At 55.6% G+C, this 26,901-nt stretch overlaps 3 protein-coding genes across 3 annotated transcripts in view; 1 reads left to right on the top strand and 2 right to left on the bottom strand.

Annotated features, from left to right (window-relative positions):
• LOC117009733 (uncharacterized serine/threonine-protein kinase SBK3-like) overlaps nucleotides 1-3,276 on the bottom strand; it is a 29,157-nt gene extending 25,881 nt beyond the window's left edge. The window contains exon 1 of the mRNA XM_033084051.2: nucleotides 3,115-3,276. Coding sequence (XP_032939942.1) covers nucleotides 3,115-3,276 — 162 coding nt within the window. The remainder of the gene's footprint in view (nucleotides 1-3,114) is intronic.
• A 4-nt stretch (nucleotides 3,277-3,280) lies between these two features.
• Nucleotides 3,281-25,620, bottom strand: ZNF628 (zinc finger protein 628). The gene is given in 13 exon segments (XM_042780113.1): nucleotides 3,281-4,920; nucleotides 5,020-5,363; nucleotides 5,365-5,803; nucleotides 5,806-6,801; nucleotides 6,804-6,944; nucleotides 7,860-7,956; nucleotides 15,816-16,158; nucleotides 16,210-16,700; nucleotides 18,996-19,083; nucleotides 20,032-20,659; nucleotides 20,945-20,984; nucleotides 22,626-22,751; nucleotides 25,129-25,620. Coding segments are annotated over 13 exon segments (5,466 nt in total). The 3' UTR covers nucleotides 3,281-3,679.
• On the top strand, nucleotides 13,121-16,978 carry LOC117009734 (natterin-3-like). The gene is given in 5 exon segments (XM_033084053.2): nucleotides 13,121-13,204; nucleotides 14,538-14,563; nucleotides 14,860-14,953; nucleotides 15,706-16,061; nucleotides 16,063-16,978. Coding segments are annotated over 4 exon segments (1,335 nt in total). The 5' UTR covers nucleotides 13,121-13,204; nucleotides 14,538-14,548; the 3' UTR covers nucleotides 16,933-16,978.
• Nucleotides 25,621-26,901: the final 1,281 nt, after the last annotated feature.

The raw sequence follows: 26,901 nt of genomic DNA, 5'->3' as shown, positions 1-26,901 counted from the left end.
TGGAACTATACTGGGAATCACTGGGGCCATACTGGGAATCACTGGGGCCATACTGGGAATAACTCAGGCCATACTGGGAATCACTGGGATCATACTGGGCCATACTGGGACCACACTGGGAATCAGTGAGGCCATACTGGGAACCACTGGGGCCATACTGGGAATCACTGGGGCCATACTGGGAATCACTGGGGCCATACTGGGAATCACTGGGATCATACTGGGAATCACTGGGACCATACTGGGAATCACTGGGGCCATACTGGGGCCTTACTGGGAAAAACTGGAACTATACTGGGAACCATTGGTGCCATACTGGGAATAACTTGGGCCATACTGGGAATCACTGGGACCATACTGGGAATCAGTGGGGCCATACTGGGAATCACTGGGACCATACTGGGAACCACTGGGGCCATACTGGGAATCACTGGGACCATACTGGGAATCAGTGGGGCCATACTGGGAATCAGTGGGACCATACTGGGAATCAGTGGGACCATACTGGGAACCACTGGAGCCATACTGGGAATGACTGGGCCATACTGGGAATCAGTGGGGCCATACTGGGAATCACTGGGGCCATACTGGGAATCAGTGGGACCATACTGGGACCACACTGGGAATAACTGGGAACATACTGGGAATCACTGGGGCCATACTGGGACCATACTGGGAATCATTGGGGCCATACTGGGAATCACTGGGGCCATACTGGGACCATACTGGGAATCATTGGGGCCATACTGGGAATGACTGGGCCATACTGGGAACCACTGGGGCCATACTGGGAATCAGTGGGGCCATACTGGGAATCAGTGGGGCCATACTGGGAATCACTGGGGCCATACTGGGACCACACTGGGAATAACTGGGAACATACTGGGAATCACTGGGGCCATACTGGGACCATACTGGGAATCAGTGGGGCCATACTGGGAATCACTGGGGCCATACTGGGACCATACTGGGAATCAGTGGGGCCATACTGGGAATCACTGGGGCCATACTGGGAATCAGTGGGGCCATACTGGGAATCACTGGGGCCATACTGGGAATCAGTGGGACCATACTGGGACCATACTGGGAACCACTGGGGCCATACTGGGAATCATTGGGACCGTACTGGGACCATACTGGGAACCACTGGGGCCATACTGGGAATCATTGGGACCATACTGGGACCATACTGAGAATAACTGGGAACATACTGGGAATCAGTGGGGCCATACTGGGACCATACTGGGAACCACTGGGGCCATACTGGGAATCATTGGGACCGTACTGGGACCATACTGGGAATCACTGGGCCATACTGGGAATCACTGAGGCCATACTGGGAATCACTGGGGCCATACTGGGAATCACTGGGCCATACTGGGAATCACAGGGGCCACACTGGGAATAACTCAGGCCATACTGGGAATCACTGGGATCATACTGGGCCATACTGGGACCACACTGGGAATCAGTGAGGCCATACTGGGAACCACTGGGGCCATACTGGGAATCACCGGGACCATACTGGGAATCACTGGGGCCATACTGGGAATCACTGGGATCATACTGGGAATCACTGGGGCCATACTGGGGCCTTACTGGGAAAAACTGGAACTATACTGGGAACCAATTGGGCCATACTGGGAATCATTGGGACCGTACTGGGAATCACTGGGGCCATACTGGACCATATTGGGAATAACTGGAACTATACTGGGAACCATTGGGGCCATACTGGGAATCACTGGGGCCATACTGGGACCATACTGGGAACCATTGGGGCCATACTGGGAACCACTGGGGCCATACTGGGAATCACTGGGACCATACTGGGAATCACTGGGACCATACTGGGACCATACTGGGAACCACTGGGGCCATACTGGGAATCATTGGGACTGTACTTGGAATCACTGGGACCATACTGGGGCCATACTGGGAATAACTGGAACTATACTGGGAATCACTGGGACCATACTGGGAATCACTGGGGCCATACTGGGGCCTTACTGGGAAAAACTGGAACTATACTGGGAACCATTGGGGCCATCCTGGGAATCATTGGGACCGTACTGGGAATCAATGGGGCCATACTGGGACCATACTGGGACCGTACTGGGAACCACTGGGACCATACTGGGAATCACTGGGACCATACTGGGAACCATTGGGGCCATACTGGGAATCATTGGGATCATACTGGGAACCACTGGGGCCATACTGGGGCCATATTGGGAATAACTGGAACTATACTGGGACCATACTGGGAATCATTGGGACCGTACTTGGAATCACTGGGGCCATACTGGGAATCAATGGGGCCATACCGGGACCATACTGGGAACCACTGGGGCCATACTGGGAACCACTGGGGCCATGCTGAGACCATACTGGGAATCACTGGGGTCATACTGGGAACATGCTGGGAACCACAGGGACCGTACTGGGAATCACTGGAGCCATACTGGGAATCACTGGAGCCATACTGGGACCATACTGGGAATCACTGGGCCATACTGGGACCATACTGGGAATCACTGGGTCATACTGGGAACCACTGGGGCCATACTGGAAATAACTGGGACCATACTGGGACCATACTGGGAATCACTGGGGTCATACTGGGAACCACTGGGGCCATACTGGAAATAACTGGGACCATACTGGGACCGTACTGGGAATCACTGGGCCATGCTGGGAATCATAGGGCCATACTGGGAATCACTGGGAGTGGAGGATGGGCAATTTCATCTCCCAGTGATTCCCAGTATGGTCCCAGTTATTCCCAGTAAGGCCCCACTATGACCCCAGTGATTCTCGGTAACCCCTCATTCCTTGGCCCCGCCCCTTCCTCCATTTGGCTGTCTTAACCCCGCCCATTCTTCCCCATTGGCTCTTAGCCTCACTCCTTCTCACCCATTGGTTCTCCTAGCCCCGCCCCTCCCCACCCATTGGTTCTTCCTCTCTCGCCCCTCCCTTGGCCCCGCCCCTCCCGGAAGTACAAACCGCAATGAGGGCAGCGGCGCCTTTATTGACCCGGGGGGGACGCGGGAACGGCCTCACCTGGGCCAGGTGAGCTCAGGTGAGCTCCTGGCACCCCCCGGCACCCCTCACCTGCGGGTACAGGTGTGCAGGTGCCCCCACCCCCACCGCGGGCACCGGGTCCTCCTGGCCACGAGCACCTGGGGGGCTCCAGGTGGGCGCTGGGCACCTCCAAGGTGTGTCCAGGTGGGCATTTGGCACCTCCCCAGGGGGCTCCAGGTAGACATTGGTCATCTCCAAGGTGTCCAGCTGAGCACTGGGCACCTCCAAGGTGTGTCCAGGTGGACACTGGGCACCTTCAGGTGGACACTGGTCATCTCCAAGGTGTCCAGGTGAGCACTGGGCACCTGTGTGGTCTCCAGGTGGGCATTGTCCACCTCCTAAGGGGGTCCAGGTGCTCCTCTGTCACCTCCAGGTGGACACTGGTCATCTCCAAGGTGTCCAGGTGAGCACTGGGCACCTGTGTGGTCTCCAGGTGGACACTGGTCATCTCCAAGGTGTGTCCAGGTGGGTGCTGGGCACCTCCAGGTGTGTCCAGGTGGGCACTGGGCACCTCCAGGTGGACACTGGTCATCTCCAAGGTGTCCAGGTAAGGACTGGGCACCTGTGTGGTCTCCAGGTGGGCATTGTCCACCTCCTAAGGGGGGTCCAGGTGCCCCTCTGTCACCTCCAGGTGGACACTGGTCATCTCCAAGGTGTCCAGGTGAGCACTGGACACCTCCTCAGAAGTCTCCAGGTGGACACTGGGCACTTCCAAGTGGATGTCGGCCACCTCCTCGTTGGTCTCCAGGTGGACATCGGTCACCTCTGTGGTCTCCAGGTGGACACTGGGCACCTCTGACATGTCCAGGTGGGCACTGGGCACCTCCTCCATTGTCTCCAGGTGGACACTGGTCACCTCTGTGGGTTCCAGGTGGGCACTGGGCACCTCCAGGTGGACACTGGTCACCTCTGTGGGTTCCAGGTGGGCACTGGGCACCTCCAGGTGGACATTGGTCACTTCTGTGGGTTCCAGGTGGGCACTGGGCAGCTCTGAGGTCTCCAGGTGGACATTGGTGGCCTGGAGCTGGACGTTGGTGACCTCAGGTGGTGGTGGCAACACCTGGAGCTGGACATTGGTCACCTCACTGGCCTGGAGCTGGACGTTGGTGACACCTGGAGGTGGTGGCAACACCTGGAGCTGGACGTTGGTGACACCTGAGGTCAGGGGCAGGGCCTGGAGCTGGACGTTGGTGACCTCAGGTGGTGACAATGACTGGAGCTGGACACTGGTCACTTCTGCTGGTGGTGGCAGCACCTGGAGCTGGACATTGGTCACTTCACCTGCATGGAGCTGGACACTGGTGACACCTGGAGGTGGTGACAGGGCCTGGAGCTGGACATTGGTCACCTCAGTGGCCTGGAGCTGGACACCGGTGACCTCAGGTGGTGGCGGCAACACCTGTAGCTGGACATTGGTCACCTCAGGTGGTGACAATGCCTGGAGCTGGACATTGGTGACCTCAGGTGGTGACAATGCCTGGAGCTGGACATTGGTGACCTCAGGTGGTGACAATGCCTGGAGCTGGACATTGGTCACCTCTGGTGGTGACACCTGGAGCTGCACATTGGTCACTTCTGCTGGCGGTGGCAGCACCTGGAGCTGGACATTGGTCACCTCTGAGGGCACCGGCAGCACCTGGAGCTGCACCCCTGTGACACCTGTAACACCTGTGACCCCTGTCAAACCTGTCACACCTGTGACATCTACACCTGTTACACCTGTGGCACCTGTCACACCTGTCACCTCCCCGCCCTGCACCTGGACATTGGTGATGTCTGAGGCCACCGGCAGAACCTGGAGCTGGACCCCTGTGACACCTGTAACACCTGTGACCCCTGTGACACCTACACCTGTGACACCTGGAACCCCTGTAACACCTGTCACACCTACACCTGTGACACCTGTAACCCCTGTAACACCTACACCTGTGACACCTGTAACCCCTGTAACACCTGTCACACCAACACCTGTGACACCTGTGACCCCTGTAACACCTGTCACACCTACACCTGTGACCCCCGCCACCCCTACACCTGCCATACCTGTCACACCCACTACACCTGTGCCACCTGTCACCTCAGCCACCTGCAGCTGCACCCCCGCCCCCTCCTGCCCCGCTCCAGGTATGACCAGCACGCTCTGCCAGGTGTGCTGCCCCTTGCCCACCTGCGCCAGGTGCGGCCGGGCGTGGCCGGGCGGGGCCGGCAGCAGCAGCACCTTGCGCGCGGAGGAGCCGGCGGCGGGCAGGACCCGCAGCCCCTGCGGCGCGGCAGCAGCAGGTAAGCGGCGGGCGGGGCCGCAGTGCGCGGCGCGGGGCGGGGCCGTGCGTGCGCAGGTGCCGCTGCAGGTAGGCGGCCATGACGAAGGACTTGGGGCAGGTGGGGCAGCGGAAGGGCCGCGCCGCCGAGTGCGTGCGCCGGTGCAGGTGCAGGTTGGACGAGTGCGTGAAGCTCTTGCCGCAGGTAGAGCAGGTGTACGGCCGCTCACCTGTGTGCACCCGCAGGTGCTGCCGCAGGTTGGTGGCCTGGGCGAATCCCTTCCCGCAGGTGGCGCAGGTGTGCGGGCGCTCACCTGTATGGGTGTGGCGGTGGCGCCGCAGGCTGGACGAGTTCTTGAAGGCCTTGGGACAGGTGGGGCAGCGGTAGGGCCGCTCACCTGAGTGCTGCCGCAGGTGGTACTGGTAGTGCGAGGCCCACTTGAAGGTGAGGCCGCACTGGCGCACCTGAAGGCGCGCAGCCCCGTGTGCACGCGCAGGTGAGTCTGCAGCAGCGACGAGCGCTTGAAGCTCTTGCCGCAGGTGGAGCAGGTGTAGGGCCGCTCACCTGTGTGGTCGCGCAGGTGGTAGCGCAGCCCCGAGGAGCCCTTGAAGGCCTTGCCGCACTCGCCGCACCTGTACGGCCGCTCGGGCGGCGCCGGCGGCTCGGCGGCGGCCGCGGGCTCGCCTGGCGGAGGCGCGGCCAGGTGGGGCGGGGCTCTGGGCGTCACGGCGCACCTGGGCCGCTCGTGGCCGGGCAGGTGCCGCGCCAGCCCCGAGCCGTTCTTGAAGCTCTTGCCGCAGGTGAGGCAGCGGTGGGGCAGGGCCGGGGCGGCCGCGCCCGTCCCCTCCTGCTCCGTACAGGTGACCCCCAGCGGCCTCCAGAGTGGCTCAGGTGAGGCGGGGGCAGCGGGGGTGGGGCCCTGCAGGTGCTGCTGTGGGCAGGTGTGCACAGCGCAGGTTGGGCACTGCGGGGCGGGGCCGTGCGTGCGCCGGTGCAGGTGCAGGTTGGACGAGTGCGTGAAGCTCTTGCCGCAGGTGGAACAGGTGTAGGGCCGCTCACCTGTGTGCACCCGCAGGTGCTGCCGCAGGTTGGTGGCCTGGGTGAATCCCTTTCCGCAGGTGGCGCAGGTGTGCGGGCGCTCACCTGTATGGGTGTGGCGGTGGCGCCGCAGGCTGGATGAGTTCTTGAAGGCCTTGGGACAGGTGGGGCAGCGGTAGGGCCGCTCACCTGAGTGCTGCCGCAGGTGGTACTGGTAGTGCGAGGCCCACTTGAAGGTGAGGCCGCACTGGGCGCACCTGAAGGCGCGCAGCCCCGTGTGCACGCGCAGGTGAGTCTGCAGCAGCGACGAGCGCTTGAAGCTCTTGCCGCAGGTGGAGCAGGTGTAGGGCCTCTCACCTGTGTGGCCCCGCAGGTGGTAGAGGAGGGCGGAGGAGCCCTTGAAGGCCTTGGGGCACTCGGGCACTTGTAGGGCCGCTCACCTGTGTGGCTGCGCAGGTGATGCGCCAGGCGCGAGGACCAGCGGAAGGATTTGCCGCACTCCCGGCAGGTGAAGGGGTGCTCGGGGGTACCTGAGGGGGGAGCCGCGCCCGCCATGGCCGCACCTGAGGGGGACACGGCTGCGGGTGAGAGGCTGCACCTGGGACAGGTGAGAGCTCAGACACGGGACAGGTGACAGCTCAGACCTGGGACAGGTGAGAGTTCAGACCTGGGACAGGTGAGAACTCAGACATGGGACAGGTGAGAGCTTGGACATGGGACAGGTGAGAGCTCAGACATGGGACAGGTGAGTTCAGACATGGGACAGGTGAGAGCCCAGACCTGGGACAGGTGAGAGCTCAGACATGGGACAGGTGAGAACTCAGACATGGGACAGGTGAGAGCTCAGACATGGGACAGGTGAGAGCCCAGACCTGGGACAGGTGAGAGCCCAGACATGGGACAAGTGAGAGTTCACATGGGACAGGTGAGAACTCAGACATGGGACAGGTGAGAGCTTGGACATGGGACAAGTGAGAGCTCGGACATGAACAGGTGAGAGCTTGGACATGGGACAAGTGAGAGCTCACACCTGACACAGGTGAGAGGTCAGACATGGGACAGGTGAGAGGTCGGACATGGACAGGTGAGAGCTCAGACCTGACACAGGTGAGAGGTCAGACATGGGACAGGTGAGAGCTTGGACATGGGACAAGTGAGAGCTCACACCTGACACAGGTGAGAGCTCAGACCTGACACAGGTGAGAGCTCGGACATGGGACAGGTGAGAGCTCAGACATGGGACAGGTGAGAGCCCAGACCCACCCCAGGTGTGCAGGTGTGACCCCAAACCCGACACTGGGGCGTGGCCAAACGGGGGGGCGTGACCAGGCCGTCATAGGCCCCGCCCCTCACTGCTCCCAGGCCCCGCCCCTTTCCCCCCTCAGGCCCTGCAGGCCCCGCCCCGCGCAGGCGCCGCCGCCGCGGCCCCGCCGCTTCCTCCCCTTTTTCCTCCCCTTCCTCCCCCCCTTCCCGTTCACCTGCGGGGGCCGGAACCGGAGCAGAACCGGGATAAAACCGGGATAAAACCGAGCCCGGCGCTGCCGCCGCCGCCGCGCAACGCCTGGGCCGCGCCGCCTCACGAGGCCACGCCCCCTCCCCCTCACGAGGTCACGCCCCCTCCGCCTTCCCGCCTTGGCCTCCGCCAATCAGCGCGCGCCCCCTCGGCCGGGCCACGCCCCTTCCGGGAACCGCGCGCGGTGCGTGCTGGGTAATGGAGTCCCGCGCCCCTTGCTGAGCTTTGGGCCTTTACTGGTTTTACTGGTTTTTACTGGTTTTATTGATTTTACTGGTTTTTACTGGTTTTGAATGGTTTTTGGGGGGTGATTCGGGGGTGTCCCAGGTTCCTGTAGCTCAGGTGAGCTCGGGGGGCTCCTCTGCAGCAGGGGCTCACCTGGGGAATGGGGGAGGGGGGGGATCAGGGGGGTCCCAACCCCCCCAGACCCCCCAAAATCCCCTCGGGACCCCAAAATCCCCCCCCGAAACTCCCAAAAATCCCCGACCCCCCATCCCAAATTCCCCAGACCCCCCCAAAATCCCGAGACCCCCCAAATCCCAACCCTCCCAAATCCCCCCAAAATCCCCAAATCCACCCAAGCTCCCCAAGATTCACCAAAGACCCCCCAGGACCTCCCAAATCCACCCAAATTCCCCTAAAACCTCCCGGGACCCCCCCCCCCAAAATTCTCCCCCCCCCCCCGAACCCCCCGGTGGGATTTGGGGGAGGGGTCGGGTGGATTTTGGGGGGTCCTGAAGGGTCTGGGGGGGCTGGGGGAATTTGGGGAGTCCCTAGGGGGGGGTCTTGGGGAATTTGGGGGAATTTTGGGGGGTCCCAGGGAATTTGGGAGGTCCCTGGGGAGTCTTTGGGGGGATCTTGGGGAGGATTTGGGGGGGATTTTGGGGGGTCCTGGGGAGTTTTGGAGTCACCTGAGGAGTTTGGGGTCACCTGTGGGGTTTGGGGTCACCTGAGGGGATTTTTGGGGAGATTTTGGGGTCATCTGAGAGGATTTTGGGCTCACCTGAGGGGTTACTGGGGTCACCTGAGAGGTTTTGGGGTCACCTGAGGGGATTTTTGGGGGTCACCTGAGCGATTTTTGGGGTTACCTGTGGGGTTTTTGGCAGATTTTTGTGGGTTTTTTTGCGTTTTTTTTGTGTATTTTGGATGGACTGGGAGGACTGGGAGAGACTGGGATTGAACTGGGATGGACTGGGACACCACAGCGTCACTGGGGAGGTAAACTGGGATGGTCAGGAGGGACTGTGAGGGAAACTGGGTTGGACTGGGAGGGACTGGGATGGATTGAGAGGGACTGGGAGGGATTTTTTTTATTTTTTGGGGATTATTTTGAGATTGGGTGATTTTTTTTGGGATTATTTTGGGATTGTTTTGGGATTATTTTGCGACTATTTTGCGATTTCTTTGGGATTTTTGGGGGGGATTATTTTTTTGATTTTTTGTGATTATTCTGCAATTATTTGGGTGACTTTCTGGGCCAGTCTGTGACTATCCTGTGGTGTCCCCTGACCGTCCCTGTCCCTGTCCCTTGTGTCCCCAGCGCTGCCCCCCCCGGGGGGTCCCTGGCCGCGGGGCAGGGCCGGGCCGGGGCCGAGGCCGCTGCCGCTCTCGCCGACGCCGACGCCGACCTGGAGGAGCGGCTGAAGAACCTGCGGAGGGACTGAGAGCCAGAGAGGCACCCGGGGGCACCCTGGGATAGGGGGCTGGGGGATTTAGGGGAATTTATTGGGATTTTTTTGGGATTTTTTGGGATCTTTTTGGATTTTTTTTGGATTTTTTTTGGATTTTTTTTGGATTTTTTGGGGATTTTTCGGGATTTTCGGCCATTGATTTTCCGCCTTTATTCTGAATTTTTTTTTGATTTTCCAGTGTCTGCCCCACTCAGTGTGAGCCCCTGAATTTGGGATTTGCTCCCTTATTTTTGGGATTTTTTGGGATTTTATTGGGATTTTTTGGGGATTTTTTCAGGATTTTTTGGGATTTTCGCACAACGATTTTCCTTCTTTAGTCTGAATTTTTGGGATTTTCTGGTCTCTGACCTACTCAGTTTAACCCCCTTTTATCTGGGATTTTTTGGGATTTTTTTGGGATTTTGTGGGGTTTTTTTGGGATTATTTGGATTTTCAGATGTCTATTTTCATCCTTTTTTCTGATTTTTTGGGGGATTTTCCAGTGTCTGCCCCACTCAGTTTAACTCCCAGGAGTGGGGAATTCACCCCCTCTTTATTGGGATTTTTGGGATTTTTGGGGAATTTTTGGGGGATTTTTTTGGAATTTTTCGGGATTTTCGGACGTTTTTTTTCCTCTTTTATTTTGAATTTTTGGGGATTTTCCAGTGTCTGCCCCACTCAGTCTGAGCCCCTGAATTTGGGATTTTTTTTTTTTGTTTTTGGGATTTTTTTTGGATTTTTTTTGGATTTTTTTTGGATTTTTTTGGGATTTTTTTGGGATTTTTTGGGATTTTTTTGGGATTTTTTTGGGATTTTTTTGGATTTTTTTGGGATTTTCGGCCATCGATTTTCCACCTTTATTCTGATTTTTTTGGGTTTTCCAGTGTTTGCCCCACTCAGTCTGAGCCCCTGAATTTGGGATTTACCCCCTTTTTTTGGGGATTTTTGGGGATTTTTTTGGGGGATTTTTTTGGGAAATTTTTTTTTTATTTTTTTGGATTTTCGGACATCTGTTTGCTCCTTTTATTCTGAATTTTTTGGGATTTTCCAGTGTCTGCTCCTCTCAGTCTGAGCCCTGAATTTGGGATTTTTTTGGATTTTATTTTTTTTTTTTGGATTTTTTCGGGATTTTTTTGGGATTTTTCGGGATTTTCGGACATCTATTTGCTCCCTTTATTCTGAATTTTTTTGGGGATTTCTGGTCTCTGCCCTACTCAGTTTAACCCCTCTTTATTTGGGAATTTTTAGGAATTTTTTTGGGATTTTTTTGGGATATTTTTCGAGATTTTTTGGGGATTTTTTGCCATCCCCAAGGGGGATTTTCCCCTTTTATTCTGATTTTTTTTGGGGGGGATTTTCCAGTGTCTGCCTCTCTCAGTCTGAGCCCCTGAATTTGGGATTTACCCCCTTTTTTGGGGATTTTTTTGGGGGATTTTTTTGGGGATTTTTTTTGGATTTTTCGGGATTTTCGGACATTTGTTTGCTCCTTTTATTCTGATTTTATTGGGATTTTCCAGTGTCTGCCCCTCTCAGTTTAACCCCCTGAATTTGGGATTTTTTGAGAATTTGTTTTGATTTTTTTGGGATTTTTTTTTTTTTTTGGATTTTTTGGGGATTTTTCGGGATTTTCGCCCATCAATTTTTCTCCTTTATTCTGATTTTTTTTTGGGGATTTTTCAGTGTCTGCCCCTCTCAATCTGGGCCCTGAACTTGGAATTTTTTTTTTTTGGGATTTTGGGGATTTTTTTGGAATTTTTTTTGATTTTTCGGGATTTTTTTGCCATCTATTTTCCTCCTTTATTCTGATTTTTTTTGGGATTTTCCACTGTCTACCCCTCAGTTTAACCCCCTGAATTTGGGATTTTTGGGGAATTTGTTTTTATTTTTTCCCCCCTTAATTTGGAATTTTATTTTCTCTTTTTTTTGGATTTTCCCCTTTATTTGGGATTTTTTTCTGCACTTTTTTTGGGATTTCTTCCCCTTTATTTGGAATTTTTTCCTCTTTTCTTTGGGATTTTCCCCCCTTTTTTTGAGATTTTTCCCCCCCTTTTTTGGGATTTCCCACCTAAATTTAGGAATTTTTTTCCCTTAATTTGCGATTTTTTCCTCCTTTCTTTGAGATTTTCACTTTTTGGAAGGGGGATTTTCTCCCCTTAATTTATGATTTTTTCCCCCTTTATTTGTGATTTTCACTTTTATTTTTTGGGGATTTTTTTCCCTTTATTTGGGATTCTTTTGGGATTTCCCCCTTTTATTTGGCATTTTTTTCTGCACTTTTTTTGGATTTTTCCCCTTTATTTGGGATTTTCTCCCCCTTTTTTGGGACTTTTTTCCCCTTTTTTGGGGGTCTCTGACACTACTTTGGGCTAAATCCCCCTCCCAAATTTTTTTGGGCTCTTTCTCCCATTTTTGGGATTTTCCCCCTTTATTTGGGATTTTTTTCTGTCCTTTTTTTGGATTTCCCCCTTAATTTGGAATTTTTTCCCCTTTATTTGGGATTTTTTGGGGGATTTTCCCCCCCTTTTTTTGGGATTTTCCCCCTTTATTTGGGATTTTTTTTCCTCTTTTTTTGGAATTTTTTCCCCTTAATTTGGGCTTTTTTTCCCCTTTTTTGGGCTATTTTTCCCCCTTTATTTAAGATTTTCACTCTTTATTTTTTTTTTATTTTTTCCCTTTATTTGGGATTTTTGGGGGATTTTTCCCCCTTTTTTTGGGATTTCTTCCCCTTAATTTGGGCTTTTTTTTCCCCCTTTTTTGGGATGTTTTTCCCCCTTTATTTATGATTTTCACTCTTTATTTTTTGGGGATTTTTTCCCTCTATTTGGGATTTTTTTTGGGATTTTTCCCGTTTTTTTGGGATTACTTCCTGTTTATTTGGGATTTTTTCCCCTTTTTTGGGACTTTTTCCCCCTTTTTTGGGGGTCTCTGACACTGCTTTGGGCTAAATCCCCCCCTCCCAAATTTTTTTTGGGTTTTTTCCCCCCCAATTTTTTTTTTTCCCATTTTTGGGGTTTTTTCCCCCCATTTTTGGGATTTTCCCCCTCCCCCAATAAAATTTCCATGGACCTGCTCTGTTCCAGTTCCTTCCCAGTTTGGGACTGGGAGCACTGGGAGGGGGGAGGGCACTGGGGAGAGAAATTTGGGATTTTTGGGGAAGTTTTGGGCTGAATTTGGGGTGGAAAAAAATCATTTTTGGGTGAAAAAAACCCCAAAAATTTGAATTATCCCGATTTCCTGGGCTGATTTTTTTGGGTGATTTTGGGTTCATTTCGTGGGGTTTTGGTTCATTTTGGCTCTGATTTTTTTGGGGGGTTTGCCTCATTTTTAGAGGTCCTTAAAAAAATAAAATTTTTTTTAATGGGAAAAGCAGAAATTTCTGACATTTGAGATTTTTTTTTTTCACTTTCTCATGGCTAAAATTTAAAAATAAACTAAAAGCGAAGTGAAAAATCCTCAAAAAGCAGAAAAACTTCTCAAAAAAATTTCCCACTTCCTTTTTATTTTGGTTTTTTGGGGTTTTTTTTTGCATTTTTGACGTTTTTCCTGCGCGGTTTTGGGGGCTGGAGTCGCACGAGAAAAAACCAAAATCGGCCGAGAGGAGCCCAAAAAAATCCAAATTCGGCCGGGGACAGGAGCAGAGGTGAGGGGGGACCAAAAATTGGGATTTGGGGAGAGGGAAACCCAAAATTTGGATTTGTGAAGAAAAACCCAAAATTTTGAGATGGGGAAAATTAAACTTTTGGGATTTTGGGAGGGGAAACCCCAAAATTTGGATTTGGGAACAAAAACTTTGAAATTTTGAGATGGGGAAAACCCAAATTTTGGGATTTTGGGAGGGGCCCCAAAATTTGAAGGGAGGGACCCAAAAATGTGGATTTAGGGAGAGGAAACCCCAAAATTTGGAGTTTAGGAATCCCAAAAAAAGTGAATTTAGGGAGGGGGAAACCCTAAAATTTGGATTTGGGAAGGAAAACCCAAAATTTGGAACCGGGGAACACCAAAATTTTGGGATTTTGGGAGGGGAAGCCCCAAAATTTGTAAGGAGGGACAAAAAAAATGAGGATTTAGGGAGAGGAAACCCCAAAATTTGGAGTTTGGGGATCACCAAAATTTGGAGTTTTGGACTTGGGGAAAACCCCAAAATTTGGATTTGGGGAAAACCAAAATTTTGGGTTTTGGGAGGGGGAGCCCCAAAATTTGGAGTTTGGGGATCAAAAAATGGGGATTTGGGGAGGGGGAAACACCAAAATTTGGATTTGGGAAGGAAAACCCAAAATTTGGAGCTGGGGAACATCAAAATTTTGGATTTTGGAAAGGGGAGCCCCAAAATTTGAAGGGAGGGACCAAAAAATGCGAATTTAAGGAGAGGAAACCCCAAAATTTGGAGTTTAGGAATCCCAAAATATGGATTTAGGGAGAGGGAAACCCCAAATTTGGAGTTTGAGGATCCCAAATTGTGGATTTGGGAAGAAAAACCCAAAATTTGGAGCTGGGGTAAACCAAAATTTTGGGATTTTGGGAGGGGGAGCCCCAAAATTTGGTGTTCAGGAATCCCAAAATGTGAATTTAGGGAGGGGAAACCCCAAAATTTGGATTTGGGAACCCCAAATGTGGATTTGGGAAGGAAATCCACAATTTGGAGCTGGGGAACACCAAAATTTTGGGATTCTGGGAAGGGGAACCCCAAAATTTAAAGGGAGGGACCCAAAAATGAGAATTTAGGGAGAAGAAACCCCAAAATTTGGAGTTTGGGGATCCCAAAATGGGGATTTGGGAAGAAAAACCCAAAATTTGGAGCTGGGGAACAGCAAAATTTGGGGATTTTGGGAGGGGGAGCCCCAAAATTTGAAGGGAGGGGGTAACAAAACTGGATTTTGGGAGAAATGACCCAAAATGTGGATTTTGGGAGATGGGACCTCGAAATGTGGATTTTGGGATGCGGTTTTTGAGGAAATTCCCGGATTTTTCCGCAGGCTCCGCAGCGATGGCGCCGCCCCAGGTACGCTTGGATCCCTTGGGAATATTCTGGGAATTTTTAAACCTTTTTGGGAAAAAAAAAGGATTTTGGGGTGGATTTTTAAATTAACAATTAAAAAAAAAAAAAAAAAGAAATCCAAAATATCTGGGATTAACCTGGGAATAACGGAAATCCTTTCCCAATTCCCAGATTTTTTTTGTTTTGTTTTGTTTTTCCCGGTGTTTAAAAGGGGAATTGGGACAATTTGGGATTTCAGCCCCAAAATCTGGTGGGAAATCCCAAAATTTCCCAAAATTTGTGGCCCCCTCCTCTCCCAGTTCTTGGCGCTCCTGGTGCTTGGTGCCGGAATTTTGGCAATTTCGGGAATTTCAGCGGTGCCAGCCCCGGGAAGGAGCCGCGCGGAGCTCCCTGGTGAGTCCTGGCATGGAGCCCATCCCGTATGGCCCTACGGCCCAGTCCCCTCCCAGTCCATCCCAGTCCCTCCCAGTCCATCCCAGTTCATCCTAATCCTCTCCCAGTCCACCCCGGTCCCTCCCAATCCCTCCCAATCCCTCCCAATCCCCTCCCAATCCCCTCCCAGTACCATCCCAGTCTATCCTAGTCCCCTCCCAGTATATCCCAGTCCCCTCCCAGTATATCCCAGTCCCTTTCAGTCCATCCCAATCCCCTCCCAGTCCATCCCAGTCCCCTCCCAGTCCATCCCAATCCCCTCCCAGTCCATCCCAATCCCTCCCAGTCCATCCAGTCCCTCCCAATCCCCTCCCAGTCCCTCCCAGTCCCCTCCCAGTCCCTCCCAGTCCATCTCAATCCATCCTAGTCCCTCCCAGTCCATTCCAGTTCCTGCCAGTCCCTCCCAATCCCCTACCAGTCCCCCCCAGTCCCCCCAGTCCATCCCAGTCCACCCCAGTCCCGTCCCCGTCCCATCCCAGTCCCATCCCAATCCCCTCCCAGTCCATCCCAATCCCCTCCCAGTCCCTCCTCCCTCCCAGTCCCTCCCAGTCCATCCCAGTCCCATCCCACTCCATCCCAATCCATCCCAGCCCATCCCAATCTCCTCCCAGTCCATCCCAGCCCCTCCCAGTCCATCCCAATCTCTTTCAAGTCCCTCCCAGTCCATCCCAGCCCCTCTCAGCCCCTCCCAGTCCCTCCCTCTCTCGTTCCAGCTCCCGCCCGGCCCCTCTCCCGCTCCCGGCGCTCCGATCCCGCCCGTTCCTGGCTGCGCTGGGTCCCGTTCCAGGGCCAGCTCCCTCCCGACGCCGTGTCCAGCTGGAACCGCCACTCCGGCCGCGCCGAGTTCGTCTGCTCCACCCGCGCCCACGACTGCAACCTGGGCTCCTTCGACCCCGAGCGCGGCCCCTTCTGCTTCTACCCCTGGAACGAGGGGGAGCGCCACAGCTCCGAATTCCAGCTCCTGGTCAACCCCGGCGGCTTCGAGGCGCTGGACTGGGTGGCCACGTCGTTCGGCAGCACGCCGGAGGGCGCGGTGGAGGGCTGCCCGCTGATCGACCTGTTCGTGGGCCCGCAGCCCCGACGGGCTGGGCAAGGCCTCCAAGGAGCAGCAGGCGCTGTTCGTGGCCGTGGACGGCGAGGAGATCTGGTACAAGTGGTACGAGATCCTGGTGGTGCGCCAAGGCCCGGCCGACGTCTCCATCGCCAACGTGTCCTACAACGGCAGCGCCGCGCTGGACAGCGCCGAGCCCGCGGAGCTGGCCGAGGTGCTGACAAGCAACGACGCCTGCGAGGCCACCGCCAAATTTGTCACCTTGGAGGAGGCCACGGAGGTGGAGCGCGGTTGGAGCGCCGAGCTGCCGGCGTTGGCGGCCGCCCGCGGGGTTCTACGAGCGGCTCCGTTGGTTCTCACCGATTCGGGAGGGTGGCATTTGGGAGAAGTCACCACCGTGCCGTGGGCGGGCGGTGCCAGCTCCGGCGAGTTTGTGTCGCGCGAGCACCGCGTGCGCCAGGAGATCCCGGCGCGCTCCGAGTGCGCCGTGGTTCTGCGCGGGCTCCGGCGCCAGATCCGCGTCCCTTCTCGGCCTGGCTCACCCGGGAATTCCGCTCGGGCAGCCAGCACCGCGTGCCCATGGCGGGATGGGCGCGGAGCGTCGCCGTCACCGACGTCCGCGCTGACCTGGAGCGCTGCCGCCCGCTCGCCGGGCTCCTGCCGTGCCCGAATTGAGGGTGGGAAAATTGCTGGAATTCTGGTTTCCCCCCCACCAAAAAAAAAATCCCCACAAATTCCTGGAATTTCTCAGCTTCCCCGCGGTGTTTACGGCATAAATTTCACCCAAAACGCAGCAAAATGTCGTTTTCTGTCCGCATTTTGGGTTTTTTCTCCCCAAAAATCCAACAGCACCCAGAACCCTTGGGTTTCAGGGATCTTTTTCCCCTGATATTTTTTGGGTTTGTGGTGTAACCTCCATCCCTGTCTGGAAGAAAAATTAGAAATCTGGTGGAATTTGCTGTTTTCTCCCAAAAAAATCCCCTCAAACACTGCCACAAAATCCAGGAAAATTGCCGTGTTTGTTGGGCTTTTTTCCCAATCTTCCTGTTTTTCATTGCAGAACCTTCACCCCCGTCTAAAACTGAAAAAAAATGTGGATTTTTCCAGCCAAATTTCCCATTTTTCTCCCCCAAAAAAACCTCTGGCAGCACCATGGAATCCAGGAAAATCGCTTGGTTTGGGTTTTCCTCCCGTATTTTTGGGTTTTGTGGCAGAACCTTCATCCCTGTCCGAAACTGCAGCAGCAGTGCAGAGGACATGGAGTTTTCCATTTGGATTTCCCATTTTCTGCCCAAAAGGGATTTTGGAAGGGAAGGGATAAGGAAAAATGGGGGAAAAAAAGCTGAAATAAGGGATGCAAAAGGATCTTGAGGGTGGGGTGTCCCTGGGGAGTTGGGAGGGGGAAAAAATCCCAAAATCCAAGGGAGAAACCACATTCCAAGGCCAGAGGAAAGTCCAGGATTTTGGGGGGGATCTGGGATTGGGAGGGACAATCTGGGACAATCCAGGGTTGGGAGGGAGAGAGAGGATGGGGGTCCTGGAATTCTGAGGGGGGTGCAAGGAGCTGGGGAGACCCCAAACTGGGGGGAGGGGGAGCAGGAATTTGGGGATACCCTGAATTTCCTGGGAAGGGGAAGAAGGGAGGTGGGGAAATCCCAGATTTCTTGGGGAAATGGGATTATGGAGCCACCAGGTTAAAGGGGATGTCCCCAAATCCTGTTGGGGTGTCACCAGCCATGGTCCCACCACCCCTGTTGGGTCTCTGGGGGGAGGGAATGGGATTGTGGAGCCACCAGGTCATGGGGAATGTCCCACCACCCATCCTGGATCATTGGGAGCAGGGAATGGGATTGTGGATCCACCAAGTCCTGGGGGATGTCCCACCTCTGGTGCTGGAGCTCTGGGAATGGGATCATGGAGCATCCAAACCCTGGGGGATGTCCCACCAGCCCTGCTGGATCTCCAGGAGCAGGGAATGGGATCATGGAACCACCAGGTCATGGAGGCCATCCCACCACTGGTGTTGGAACTCTGGGAATGGGATCACGGAGCCACCAGATCCTGAGGGATGTCCCACCATCCCTATTGGATCTCTGGGAGCAGGGAAAGGGATCATGGAGCCACCAGGTCATGGGGGACATCTCACCACTGGTGTTGGAATTCTGGGAATAGGATTGTGGAGCATCCAAATCATGGGGAATGTCGCACCACTTATCCTGGATCTCCAGGGGCAGGGAAAGGGGACCATGGAACCACCAGGTCATGGGAGATGTCCCACCATTGGTGTTGGAGCTCTGGGAATGGGATAATGGAGCCACCAAGTCATGGGGGTGTCCCACCACTGGTGTTGGAACTCTGAAAACAGGATTGTGGAGCGTCCAAACCCTGGGGGATGTCCCACCATCCCTGTTGGATCTCTGGGAGCAGGGAATGGGGTCATGGAACCACCAGGTCATGGGAGATGTCCCACCACCCATCCTGGATCTCCGGGAGCAGGGAAAGGGGACCATGGAGCCACCAGGTCATGGAGGACATCCCACCACTGGTGCTGGAACTCTGGGAATGGGATCATGGAAACATCAGGTCCTGGGGGGATGTCCCACCACTGGTGTTGGAACTTTGGGTACATGGAATGGGACCATGGAGCCACCAGGTCATGGAGGACACCAATCCTACCCCTGCTGTATCTCTGGGAGCAGGGAATGGGGTGGTGGAGTCACCAGGTCATGAGGGACATCCCACCACTGGTGTTGGAACTCTGGGAATGGGATTGTGGAGCATCCAAATCCTGGGGGATGTCCCACCACCCATCCTGGATCTCCAGGGGCAGGGAATGGGATTGTGGAGCCACCAGGTCATGGGGAATGTCCCACCATCCCTATTGGATCTCTGGGAGCAGGGAATGGGACCATGGAGCCCCCAGGTCGTGAGACACATCAAACATCAGCTCACGTCCATCCTCATCCATGTTTGAGCCAGTCCTGAGGCCACCAGCTCCCGGTGGCCGTGGCTCCCATCTCCAGGAGCAGCGAGCCAACACCTGGAGACACAAAAACTCATGGGGGACATCGCTCATGGTGCCACCATCCCTGCTGGGTGTCTGGGAGCCGGGAATGGGGTGGTGGAGCCACCAGGTCATGGGGGACATCCCACTACTGATGTTGGAACTCTGGGAATGGGATTGTGGAGCATCCAAACCTTGGGGGATGTCCCACCATCCCTGCTGGGTCTCCAGGAGCAGGGAATGGGATCATGGAGCCACCAGGTCCTGGGGGACATCCCACCACTGGTGTTGGAGCTCTGGGAACTGGATCATGGAGCATCCAAACCTTGGGGGATGTCCCACCATCCCTGCTGGGTCTCCAGGAGCAGGGAATGGGATCATGGAGCCACCAGCTCATGGGACACATCAAACATCAGCTCACGTCCATCCTCATCCACATTTGAGCCAGTCCTGAGGCCACCAGCTCCTGGAGCCATGGCTCCCATCTCCAGGAGCAGCGAGCCAACACCTGGAGCCACAAAGCTCATGGGGGACATCGCTCATGGTGCCACCATCCCTGCTGGTTGTCTGGGAGCAGGGAATGGGATCATGGAGCCATCGAGTCCTAGAAGTGTCAAGAGTCCTGGTCCCACCATCCCTGCTGGGTCTCTGAGAGCAGGGAGTGGGATCATGGAGCCTCCAGCTCCTGGAGTAAATCAATCCTACCCCTGCTGGGTGTCTGGGAGCAGGGAATGGGATTGTGGAGCCACCAGGTCATGGGGGATGTCCCACCATTGGTGTTGGAGCTCTGGGAATGGGATCATGGAGCCACCAGGTCACGGGACACATCAAACATCATCTCACGTCCATCCTCATCCATGTTTGAGCCAGTCCTGAGGCCACCAGCTCCCGGTGGCCGTGGCTCCCATCTCCAGGAGCAGGGAGCCAACACCTGGAACCCCCGGCCCCATTCCCCAACCCACCGATGCCCCCGCCCACCGTCACTTGTCCCTGGCCGCCGCCCGCGCGTGGATCCGCGTGTGCCGGGCCAGCGAGGACTTGTTGCTGAAGCTCTTGCCGCAGTGGCCGCAGGGGAAGGGCCGCTCGCCCGTGTGCGAGCGCTCGTGCACCGTCAGGTCCGCCAGGTACTTGAAGCTCTTCCCGCAGGCGCGGCAGGGGTAGGGCCGCTCCTGGGTGTGGCTGCGCCGGTGCATGGTCAGGTTGGACTGCTGGCTGAAGCGCTTGCCGCAGGCCGGGCACGGGTAGGGCCGCTCGCCCGTGTGCGAGCGCTGGTGCTTGTTGAGGTCCGAGGGGGTGGTGAAGCTCTTGCCGCAGGCGCCGCAGCTGTACGGCCGCTCGCCCGTGTGCAGCCGCCGGTGCGTGGTCAGCGTGGACAGGTGGCCGAAGCGCTTGCCGCAGGCGCCGCAGCCGTAGGGCTTGGCCCCCGTGTGCGTGCGCTCGTGGGTCTTGAGGTGGGTGAGGCGGCCGAAGGCTTTGCCGCACTGGGCGCACGGGAACGGCCGCGAAGCCGAGCCCGCGGCGTCGCGACGGGGCTGGCGGCAGGGAGTGACTCTGCCGGAGCTCTGAGGGGCTGGAGGGTGGGGAAGGGGCAGCTCCGGGGCTGGGGTGGGACCTGTGGGGTGAGGAGAAGGTTCTTGGGGTCAGAACTGATGGGGAATGTCCGGGTGACACCCCAAATCCACCCTGTGGATCAGGAGAAGGGTCAGGGTGGAGCTCCGAGCAGGTGGGGTTTGACCTTGCAAATGGGGTTTGGATCATGGGAGATGGTTTGGAGCCCTAGGAGATGGGTTTGGATCCCTAGGAGATGGTTTGGAACCCTGGGAAATGGTTTTGGATCCTTGGAGATGGTTTTGGATCCTTGGAGATGATTTTGGAGCACAAGGAGATGGTTTGGAACCCTGGGAAATGGTTTTGGAGCACAAGGAGATGGTTTTGACCTAAGGAGATGGTTAGAAGCCCAAAGAGATGGTTTTGGAACCCTGGGAGATGGTTTTGGATCCCTAGGAGATGGTTTTGGAGCCCAAGGAGATGGGTTTGGATCATGGGAGATGGTTTGGAGCCCTAGGAGATGGTTTGGATCCTTGGAGATGGTTTGGAGCCCTAGGAAACGGTTCTGGAGACCTTGGAAATGGTTTTAGAGCACAAGGAGATGGTTTTGGATCCTTGGAGATGGGTTTGGAGACCAAGGAGATGGTTTGGAGCACAAGGAGATGGTTTTGGATCCTTAGAGAGAATTTGGACCCAAGGAGATGGTTTTGGATCCTTGGAGATGGTTCAGGACCCCTAGAAGATGGGTTTGGATCCTTGGAGATGTTTTGGATCCCTAGGAGATGGTTAGGAGCCCAAGGAGATGGTTTTGGAGCCCTGGGAGATGGTTTTGGGTCTAGGAGATGGTTTGGAACCCTAGGGGATGGTTTGGATCCTTGGAGATGGTTTGGAGCACAAGGAGATGGGTTTGGATCCTTGGAGATAATTTTGACCCACGGAGATGATTTTGGAGCACAAGATGATGGTTTTGGAACCCTGGGAGATGGTTTTGGATCTCTGGAGATGTTTTGGAGCCCTAGGAGATGGTTTGGAGCTGTAGGAGATGATTTTGAGCCATAGGAAATGGTTTTGAAACCCTGGGAGATGGTTTTGGATCATTGGAGATGTTTTGGAGCACAAGGAGATGGGTTTGGATCCTTGGAGAGGTTTTTGGAGCCCAGGGAGATGGTTTTGGGTCTAGGAGATGGTTTGGAGCACAAGGAGATGGTTTTGGATCCTTGAGGATGATTTTGGAGCACAAGGAGATGGTTTTGGAGCCCTAGGAGATGTTTTGGATCCCTAGGAGATGGTTTCGTGCCATTGAGATATTTTTAAACCCCAGCTGGTTTTTGGCACAAAGGAGATGATTTTGACCCAGGTGAGATGGTTTTGACCCAAGGAAATGGTTTTTGACCCCAAAAAGTTGTTTTTGACCCCAAAGGGATGGTTTTTGACCCCAGGATTTGTTTTTGTGGTCCGTTGAGATGGTTCTGGACCCAGGATTTGGGTGTTTTGGCTACAGTGAGATAATTTTGACCCAAGATTTGGGGTGTTTGGTCCACTGAGATAATTTTCACCCCAGGATTTGGGTTTTGGCTCCATTGAGATGGTTTTGGACCCCAGGATTTGGGTTTTGGCTGCGCTGAGATAATTTTGGATCCCAAGATTTGGCTGTTTTGGCTCCATTGAGATAATTTTGACCCCAAGATTTGCGTGTTTTGGCTCCACTGAGATGGTTTGGATCCCAGGATTTGGGGTTTTATTCCACTGAGATAATTTTGACCCCAGAATTTGGTTTTTGGCTGTGCTGAGATAATTCTGGATCCCAGGATTTGGGTTTTGGCTCCACTGAGATAATTTTGACCCCAGGATTTGGGTTTTGGCTCCATTGAGCTAATCTGGATCCCAGAATTTGGGTTTTGGCTGCGCTGAGATAATTTTGATCCCCAGGAGATGATTTTGGGGCCATGAGACGACGTCTGGGTCCCACCACCTCCCCCCTCCCCCCGTTTTTGGGGTGCCTGAAGGTTTCCCTGCCCCCACCCCCGTACCTCCTTCCTGGGGCTCCTCCTCCTCGGCCGCCTCCTCCCGGGGGGGCTCCGATGGGGGGCTCGGGGGACCCCCAAAGCTCCGGGGTCCTCGGGGGCCACGTCCTCCACCTTCACCCTCACGGTCACCTGGGGGACACGGGGACACCGAGCTGCTGAGGGGATTTGGGGACCCTCCCCAAAAACTCTGAAAGGATTTGGGGTGCTGGGGATCCCCAGAGGGGATTTGGGTGTGGGGGATCCCCAGGAGCTGTGGAGGGAATTTGGGTGCAAAAGCTCTCAGGGGTTTGGCTGCTGGGGACCCCCAAAAGAGCCTGAGGGGGTTTGGGTGCCCAGGACACCCAGAGGGGATTCTGGGGACCAGGACCTCCCAAAATCTGCCAAGGGAATTTGGGTTCCCAGGACCCCCACAATCCCCAGAAGGGTTTTGGGTGCCCAGGACCCCCAAAAGCTGCTGAGGGATTTGGGCACCTGGAACTCCCAAAAGCTTTGAGAGAATTTGGGTGCTGGAGGTCTCCAAAATGCCCAGAAGGTTTTTGGGTGCCCAGAACCCCTAAAAGCTGCCGAGGGGATTTGGGCACCCATGACCCCCTTTCCAGTCTCAATTTTGGTTTTTTTTTTCTTTGCAGAGTCCCACAGCAGGGATGCCCTGGAGTGAGAGGAATGAAGTGGGGCACAGCTATTCCCGATTTGGGTTCCCATGACCCCCAAAATCCCCAGAAGGGTTTTGGGTGCCCAAGACCCCAAAATCTGTCACTGGGATTTGGGCACCTGGGACCCCCAAAAGCTGCTGAGAGAATTTGGGTGCTGGAGATCCTCACATTCCCCAGATGGGTTTTGTGTGCCCAGGACCCCCAAAAGCTGCCAAGAGGATTTGGGCACCCATGATCCCCTTTCCAGTCTTAATTTTGGTTTTTTTTCTTTGCAGAATCCCACAGCAGGAATGCCATGGAGTGGGAGGAATGAAGCGGGGCCAGGACGCCCAAAAGCTGCCGAGGGGATTTGGGCACCCCTGACCCCCTTTCCAGTCTCAATTTTGGTTTTTTTTTTCTGCAGAATCCCACAGCAGGGATGCCATGGAGTGGGAGGAATGAAGGGGGGCACAGCAATTCCCGATTTGGGACCAGGACCCCCAAAATCTGACGAGGGGATTTGGGCACCCCGACCCCATTTCCAGTCTCAATTTAGTTTTTTTTTTTTTTCTCAGAATCCCGCAGCAGGGATGCCCTGGAGTGGGAGGAATGAAGGGGGGCACAGCAATTCCCGATTTGGGGACCAGGACCCCCAAAATCTGCCAAGGGGATTTGGGCACCTGGAACCCCCAAAAGCTTCAAGGGAATTTGGGTGCTGGAGATCCCCAAAGCCCCTAGAAGGGTTTTGGGTGCCCAGGACCCCCAAAAGCTGCTGAGGGGATTTGGGAACCTGGAACCCCCAAAAGCTTTGAGAGAATTTGGGTGCTGGAGATCCCCAAACTCCTCAGAAGGGTTTTGGGTGCCCAGGACTCTCAAAAGCTGCCGAGGAGATTTGGGCACCCATGACCCCCTTTCCAGTCTCAATTTTGTTTTTTTTTTTTTCTTTGCAGAGTCCCACAGCAGGGATGCCCTGGAGTGGGAGGAATGAAGTGGGACCAGGACCCCCAAAATCTGATGAGGGGATTTGGGCACCCATGACCCCCTTTCCAGTCTCAATTTTGGGTGTTTTTTTTCTCAGAATCCCACAGCAAGGATGCCAAGGAGTGGGGGGAATGAAGGGGGGCACAGCTATTCCCGATTTGGGGACCAGGACACCCAAGAGCTGCCAAGGGGATTTGGGCACCTGGAACCCCCAAAAGCTTTGAGAGAATTTGGGTGCTGGAGATCTCCAAAGTCCCCAGAAGGGTTTTGGGTGCCCAGGACCCCCAAAATCTGCCAAGGGGATTTGGGCACCTGGAACCCCAAAATCTGCCGAGGGGATTTAGGTATCCCTGACCCCCTTTCCAATCTCAATTTTGGGTTTTTTTTTTGCAGAATCCCTTAGCAAGGATGCCCTGAAGTGGGATGAATGATGGAGGGCACAGCTATTCCCGATCTGGGGACCAGGACCCCCAAAAGCTACCAAGGAGATTTGGGCACCTGGAATCCCCAAAAGCTGCTGAGAGAATTTGGGTGCTGGAGATCCTCACATTCCCCAGATGGGTTTTGTGTGCCCAGGACCCCCAAAAGCTGCCGAGGGGATTTGGGCACCTCGACCCCCTTTGCAGTCTCAATTTTGGGTTTTTTCCTTGGGAATGGGCTCACAATCCCGCAGCAGGGATGCCCTGGAGTGGGAGGAATGAAGCGGGGCCAGGACCCTAAAAATCTGCTGAGGGGATTTGGGCACCCCTGACCCCCATTCCAGTCTCAGTTTTGGGTTTTTTTTCCTCAGAATCCCTTGGCAGGGATGCCCTGGAGTGGGAGGAACGATGGAAGGCACAGCTATTCCCGATTTGGGCACCACGACCCCCTGGGATTCCCGGACCCTCTCCCACCTGCTGCTCCCAAATCCCTTCGCTTTCTCCTCTCCCCAGCTGGAAGCTCTCCGCCAAGGCCACGGCGTGCGCGCAGGACTCGGGGTGCCGCACCCACACCCAGCTCTGGATGTCCTCGGGCAGGATGCTGAGGAACTGCTCGAGCAGCAGCAGCTCCATGATCTGCTCCTTGCTGCGCTCCTCGGGCCGCAGCCAGCGCCGCGACAGCTCCCGCAGCCTCCGCCACGCGTCCCGCGGCCCCGCCGCCTCCTGGTACCGGAACTGCCGGAACCGGAGCCGCCGCAGCTCGGTGCCGGCACCGCCGGGAGCTGCGGGAAGGGTCGGGACCAGGCTCCGCGGGGGGGTCCATCCCGGAGTGTCCCCTCCGGAGTGTCGCGCACGGGGAGGGGGGGCTCCATGCTGGCGGGTTCTGTCGTGGTGGATGTCGCGATGTGGAGCTGAAACGGGGGGGTAGGGGTGGTTAAGGAAGGTTCCCCCACCCAACAACTCCATCCTGGGGGTCTCGCTGGTTTTACAACCCCTCCCCAAAAAGCCCCAGAGCTCTGTAATGTCCCCGCCACCCCGAGTCCATCGGGAACCCCGGAATTGGGGTCCTGATCCCCCCCATCCCCCACCACCCCAATCCTGGGGTCCCAAAACCCCCCCAGTCCCCAGTCCTGGGGTCCCAACTCTGAATCCCCTCGCCCAAACTGGGGGTCCCGGCCCTGAATCCCACCCTAACCCGGGGGGTCCCGACTCCTCCTCTCAACCCTGAATCCCCCTCCTATCCTGATTCCCCCTCCCATCCCTGAACCCCACCCAAACCTGGGGGTCCCGATCCCCTCCCAACCCTGAACCCCCCCCCCCCAACCTGGGGGTCCCGGCCCTGAATCCACCTCCCAAACCTGGGGGTCCCTGCCGTGATTTCCTCCCCCAGCCCTGGGGGTCCCGACCCCTCTCCCGGCCCTGAATCCCCCCCTAAACCTGGGGGTCCCGGCCCTGAATCCCCATAAAACCTGGGGGTCTCAACCCTGAACCCCCTCTCCCAAACCTGAGGATCTCGGCTCTGAATCCCCCCCAAACCTGGGGGTCTCGAACCTCCCTCCCAACCGATTCCCCCCCCAACCCTGGGGGTCTCGAAACGCCCTCCCGACCCTGAATCTCCCCTCTAAACCTGGGGGTCTCGGCTCTGAATCCCCCCCCAAACCTGGGGGTCCCCGCGTGATTTCCTCCCCCAACCCTGGGGGTCCCGACCCCTTTCCCGGCCCTGAATCCCACCCAAACCTGGGGGTCCCGGCCCTGAATCCCCCCAAGACCTGGGGATCCTGGCCCTGAAACCCCCCACCCCCCACAAACCTGGGGGTCCCGACCCCTCCTCCCAACCAATTCCCCCCCCAAACCTGGGGGTCTTGAACCCCTCTCCCACCCTGAATCCCCCCCCCAAACCTGGGGGTCCCTGCCGTGATTTCCTCCCTCAACCTTGGGGGTCCCGACCCTTTCCCGGCCCCGAATCCCCCCCAGACCTGGGGGTCCCAACCCTGAATCCCCCTCCCCAAACCTGAGGATCCCGGTTCTGAATCCCCCCAAACCTGGGGGTCTCGAACCTCCCTCCCATCCCTGAATCTCCCCCAAACGTGGGGGTTCCGGCCCTGAATCCCCCCCAGCCTTGGAGGTCCCCCCCTCCTCCCCACCCTGAATTCCCCCTAACCTGGGGGTCCCAATCCCGAATCCCCCCCCCAAACCTGGGGGTCCCTGCCGTGATTTCCTCCCCTAACCCTGGGGGTCCCGACCCCT

Source organism: Catharus ustulatus, chromosome 35 (assembly GCF_009819885.2).
Source record: "Catharus ustulatus isolate bCatUst1 chromosome 35, bCatUst1.pri.v2, whole genome shotgun sequence".
Classification (NCBI taxonomy): Eukaryota; Metazoa; Chordata; class Aves; order Passeriformes; family Turdidae; genus Catharus; species Catharus ustulatus.
This window is presented reverse-complemented; position numbering and strand designations above follow the sequence as displayed.